Here is a 6,000-nt window from a genome sequence, read left to right as displayed (position 1 = left end):
CAGCTGGTGTGGATGCCTGTCTGCAGGGCATGCGGACGCTAACTCTGATGAACACGGCACCACGGCAGAACGCTTATTCCAGAAGTTAATTATCTCAATTTTCCTGTACTCTAGCCTAAAACTTCACCTTCGCCAATAATGAAAACCAAAACCAGGCCACAAGTAATGCCACCAAAACATTTTGAATTCTCTTAACCACTGTGAGAGAGGCATAACAGTGATGAAGTTAATAAAATTCTAAATGGACCATATTTACTCATTTTTCTTTATCCGCTGTACTCCTGCTGATGCCTCCACTTAATCACATCATAATATTCTTCAGTTTTTAGGCTGTCTTGACTGCACTCCTTAGTCCCCCCCATTTTAAGTGGCTGCCAAATCTTTCTGCATCTACCTCTATGTCATCTGTCCTTTAGTTCACTTATTTTTCTTGTCATCTACTCAATACCCCCACCATGTACAATGCACCGTGGTAAGCACAGCGCATACAGTGAGTAAGACAGACACACCTGCTGCCATTATAGTGAGGTTCAGACGAGAGGCAAGTGAGTCAACAATTTCATACTAAATGTGTAAGCCATTCTCCTGAAGAAGGTATAGGAAGTCCATGGAGACAAGTCTAATTTGGGTTCCCAGAGAAGACTTAGTAGGTTACTACTAGCTTAGTGGACATATTAAGGCTCAAAAAACAAAACAAAACAAAACAAAAAACAAACAAACAAAAAAAAAACAAGCAGAAGAGTTTTTTTATTTCACACAATTTTTAAATTTGTATTTCATACTTTTTTTCTTTTGGTTTTTCGAGACAGGGTTTCTCTGTGTAGCTTTGCGCCTTTCCTGGATCTCACTCTGTAGACCAGGCTGGCCTCGAACTCACAGAGATCCACCTGGCTCTGCCTCCCGAGTGCTGGGATTAAAGGCGTGCACCACCACTGCCCGGCTCATACATTTTTTTCTTATTAAACACAACTATTGAGAAGGTTTTATATTAAACTGCAGAGTTAGACACTCTGCCATGCTCCATTGGTACTTACAGGATGTGTATGTGTGTGTGGGATGTGTGAATCTATGACATGAACACATAAGCACAAACTATCTATTCTCTAGCTGCAGAGATCCCTAAGTTGGTAAAGTGCTTGTTGGACCAGCACGAGAAACTGAATCCGATCTCCAGAGCGGGTGTCAAAGCTGGGCGCAGAGACACATATCTATGGTCCCAGAGCTGCGGAGGCAGAAACAGGTGGATCCCTGGAGCTCACTGGCTGGCCAGCCAATCTGTCAATGAACTCCAGGTTCAATAAGAGACCCTGCCTCAAAAAATAAGAGGAATAAAGGAGGACAGCTGATGTCAATCTCTGGCACACACACACATCTCCATCTATCTGTCTGTCCGTCCGCCCGCCCACCCACCCATCCATCGATCCATCGATCCATCGATCCATCCATCGATCCATCCATCCATTCATCCATCCATCCATCTGCCTACCTACCTCCCTATCATCTATCTTAGCTATCATTTAGGCCTTTTAAAGGATTACTTTCCTTTTGCATACAGTGTATTGAGGACTAAAAAGGTCCATCATTTTACCACTAAAAAAGTCCGACTAGTTGCTGAGTGGTGGAGGTGCCTTTAATCCCAGCACTTGGAGGCGAGAGCCAGGCGGATCTCTGTAAGTTCGAGGCCAGCCTGGTCTACAGAGTGAGTTCCAGGACAACCAGGACTATGCAGAGAAACCCTGTCTGGAAAAACAAAACTAGCGGTTGTGCCAAAGCGTACAGTGCTATCCCTGTTGCTCCAGGCTCTGCCTGCCAGAATCCTGGCTAGGAAATCATGCAGATGGCCCTTCTCTCAGCACTTCCTTGGCTGTCTCTCTAGAACGGTGGTCCCCAACCTTCCTAACACTGTGACTCTTTAATACCATTCCCCATGTTGGGGTGACCCCCAACCATAAAACTATTTCCGTTGCTATTTCGTAACTGTAACTTTGCTACATTATGAATTGTAATGCAAGTATCTGTGTTTTCTAATGGTCTTAGGCAACTCCTGTGAAAGGGTCGTTTGACCCCCCAAGGGATTGTGACCCACAGGCTGAAAGCTGTTTCTCTAGACTTTTCAACACAGCCGCAGTACCTTGATTCACAGCTTAGTTAATTAAAGATCGCACTATAGGCCAGGCAGTGATGGTGCACACCTTCAATCCCAGCACTCAGGAGGCTGAGGCAGGTGGATCTCTGTGAGATCGAGGCCAGCCTGGGCTACAGAGTGAGTTCTAGGAAAGACATAAAGCTATACAGAGAAATCCTGTCTTGAAAAACCAAAAACCAAAAAAAAAAAAAAAAAAAAAAAAAGAAAAAGAAAGAAAAGAAAAGAAAAGAAGATCACACTATAGGAAGAGGATATTGTAAAACCAAGTCAAAACAGTCTTTCTTCTGTAGTCATGGACTAAGAACCCTATTTATACGTTCAACAAGTTTATGTCAGTTGTTTCTTGCGCAAGACAAAATCCCCTATCTATGGCAGTTTCATGTGAGGGAGACAGACAAGAAATACTTAAGCATACACATTACCAACATAATCCGGTGTAGACAAGCGCAATTAACTGCAATGCTCTGACAGCTTTTCTGAGAAGAGGACTCCATGAGATCATGCTGAAGGAAGTGAGGTATCTGAGCTATGACCTGGAAGATGGAAGAGAGCAGAACAGAGCCTCAGAGAAGACCACCACATCAAATCTTCCCAGGAGCCCTGTGCTGTCGACGGAAGTCTTCCTGTGTCCCGCAGCCATCTGGTCCCAAATAAACACAGAGGCTTGTATTAATTACAAGCTTTTGGTCTATGGCTCAGGCTTCTTACTAACTAGCTCACTCATCTTAAATTAACCCATTTCTATTAATCTATGTATTGCCACGTGTCTTGTGCCTTTATGTGTGTTTACCTGTGTTCCATTACATATTTTTAAAAATTTTTATTTTATTTGCATTGATGCTTTGCCTCCATGTATGTCTATGTGAGGGTGCCAGATCTTGGAGTTACAGACAGTTGTTAGCTGTCATGTGGGTACTGGGAATTGAACCTGGGTCCTCTGGAAGAGCAGTCAGTGCTCTTAACTGCTGAGCCATCTCTCCAACCCCTCCATTACATCTTGTTCCCCTGGCCTCTCAGCATCTTCGATTCCACCTTCCTTCTCCCTGTATCTCTCTTGGATTTCCCATCTGGCTATAACTTGTCTTGCCATAGGCCAAAACAGCTTCTTTGTTAACCAATGGTAGCAACACATATTCACAGCATACAGAGAGACCATCCCACAGTACTGTGCCCACACACCTTTTTCTTTCTATTGAAAATAGATTTTTTTTTCATACAATATATTCTAATATGGCTTCTCCTCCAACTCCTCCAAGGTCCTCACCACTTTCCTTCCCAGCCGAATCCACACCCTTTCTGTCTCTCGTTAGAAAACAAACAAGCATCTAAATAATAATAAAATAAAACGAGATAAAATGAAAACAAACAGGATAAAACAAACAAGAGAAAAGAGCCAACAGAAAAGCATGAGAAACACATATAGACAGGCGTGCAAGCACACACACACACACACACACACACACACACACACACACGTTCATATAGTCAGGAATCCCATAAAAACAAAACCGGAAGCCATAATATATACACAAAGGGCTTGTAAGGTCAAAAAAAAAAAAAGAAAAGAAAAAGAAAAAAAAAAGAAAAGAAAAAAAAAGCAGCCCTGACAAAATTGGGAAACAGAACCTCCAAAGATTCCATTGAGTTCGTTTTGTGTTGGCCATCTACTGCTAGGCATGGCCATGCCCTCACATCTTCACCTGCTAATGTCTTCTTCACAACCGGGTGTCTCTCTGAAGACAACTTGGTCGTCTGTGTGCACCCTGGCTCCTCCAGGCTGGCTGTGCTTGGGACAGAACCCTCGGGTCTGTCTCTCTGGTTTGGTGGGTCTGCGTCCAGTGAGCTTTCCACCCCTAGACCGAGGGATCCGCACGCCGCAGCGCGGCTCACTGCACCGTCCAGGAACTCTCTGCATCCGTCTCGTTCCTGAACCGCAGAAGCCACTGAACGAATCCCTAAATCCAAAAGGTTTACCCTTTCCTGCTCGCTCGGGCCACCTGTTTGTCGTTCCAGACCAATGTCGTAACCCCCGAGTTCCAGGAAGGTCAGAAGGTCACCGGACAACTCCACCGACACTCTACCTGGCACGTCTCAGACACAGGCTGGAAGGCAGCACGCGCGCGCGCGGGACACCGGAGAGCTTCGCCCACCCTGACTCCGCCGGCCCCGCCCCCGGCCCCGCCCCCGGCCCCGCCCCCGCTGCCCCCAGAGGCGTCCGGATAACGTCACCCGGGCGGCGGGCCCTGCGCCGCGGGGCGTGACGTCACGTGGCGGGGCGGGGCCCCCTGCCGTGAGGTCACCTGCTGGGCGGGGCCAGGCCCCAGCCCCAGTGTCGTCACGGGCCGGGGGGCGGGGCCGGAGCGTGTCAGCGCCGCCGAATCAAAACAAGCCCGAGACCCGCCTTTTCCCTCAGGGCTCCCCGAGCGTCTCGCTCCGCTCGCTCGCTCGCCCTCTCGCCCGCTCCCGTTGCGCCCCGCGCGGCTGCGAGCCTCGGGTGGCCGCGCCGGCTCCAGGAAGGAAGCCGGCGGCGGCGGCGGCGGCGGCGGCGGGCGGGAGAGAGGGAGGGCGCGGCGACCGGGATGGCGCGGCGCGGGCCGCGCGGCGGGGCGGGCGCCTGAAGGGAGAGCGGCCGGCCCCGCGCTCTCCGGCAGCCGCCCCGGGGGCGCCGGCGGCGGCGGCGGCGGCGGCGGGGGCGGGCGGGTGGGGAAGCCCAGCCTTGGTGGGCGCGCCGGGTCCCTCGATCGGACCGGGGAGATGCCCAACCCCAAGAACAGCAAAGGCGGCCGCAAAAACAAGCGCGCCAACAGCAGCGGCGACGAGCAGGAAAATGGAGCCGGGGCCTTGGCGGCGGCGGCGGCGGCGGGTGCGACCGGCGCGGCGGCCGGAGGGGCCCTGGCGGCAGCGGCGGCGGCGGCGGCGGCGGGCTGCGGGGCGGTGTCACCCGGCGCGGGAGGCAGCCCCGGCGGCGCGGCGGGCCCCGGAGGTGCGGGCACGGGCGCCGCCAACGCCAGCGTCGCTGCGGGGGCTGCAGCCGCGGGAGACGCCAAGAACGGTAAGACGACAGCGGCGGCGGCGGCGGCGGGGCGAGCGCCAACTTCCTCCCCGACGGGCGGGCGGGCGGGCGGGCGCGGTGGCGGGGCCCTGGGTGGCGGCGCGGGCGGGCGGGCGGCGCGTGGACAATGCTAGTCGGGAAGTGCTCGCCCCGCCCCTCCGCCCCGCCGCGGCTGGCCCTTCGCGGTCCCCACGCGGAGGCGCGCCGTGGACGGGGGCCGGGGACCCCCGCCCCGCCGGGCTTCGGGGTTCAAGAGGGGGCGTCCGCGGGGCTCTGCGGCCGAGCGGTTGGTGCCTTGCTCCCCGCGGTGTCAGCGCTGGTGGAGTCTCTCCCCCCCAACCCCCGGAGTGTCCCGGGCTAGTAGTGCGAGCCAGCGAGCGAGTGAGCGAGGAAAGGTGACCAAGTTAGGGTGATCGGAGTGAAAAAACTTCCTGCTCACCCCTGACCCACCCGCCTTTGCCTCCAATGAGGAAAAAAGGCTCCGTTCCCAACCGATCGAGGCCCTGTCGCCTTGGCGGCCACAGGTGGAGGAGAGGCCAGAGATCTTGACTGCAAGAAGTGGGCGCTCTCTCGCTTGCTCACTGTCTGTCTGTCTCTGTCTCACTCTGTCTCTGCCTCGTGTGTGTGTGTGTGTGTGAGATATGAGGGGAGTGAGTGTTCTTCTGATTCTCCGTCTCGCTTGAGGAAGGAAGAGAATCTGAACTTGACTTCCGTTCCCAGCCTGGAGTTTAAAAAAAAAAAAAATAAAAAAGAAAGTCCCCTGTATAATAGTTTCACATTTGCTTTCTGAAAGAAGCCTGAT

At 52.8% G+C, this 6,000-nt stretch overlaps 1 protein-coding gene across 1 annotated transcript in view; it reads left to right on the top strand.

The window, feature by feature from the left end:
* Positions 1-4,851: 4,851 nt before the first annotated feature.
* Heca (hdc homolog, cell cycle regulator) overlaps positions 4,852-6,000 on the top strand; it is a 44,797-nt gene continuing 43,648 nt past the window's right edge. Inside the window, exon 1 of the mRNA XM_028860811.2 lies at positions 4,852-5,198. Coding sequence (XP_028716644.1) covers positions 4,901-5,198 — 298 coding nt within the window. The 5' untranslated portion in view covers positions 4,852-4,900. The remainder of the gene's footprint in view (positions 5,199-6,000) is intronic.

This window comes from Peromyscus leucopus, chromosome 8a (assembly GCF_004664715.2).
Source record: "Peromyscus leucopus breed LL Stock chromosome 8a, UCI_PerLeu_2.1, whole genome shotgun sequence".
In the NCBI taxonomy this organism is placed as follows: Eukaryota; Metazoa; Chordata; class Mammalia; order Rodentia; family Cricetidae; genus Peromyscus; species Peromyscus leucopus.
This window is presented reverse-complemented; position numbering and strand designations above follow the sequence as displayed.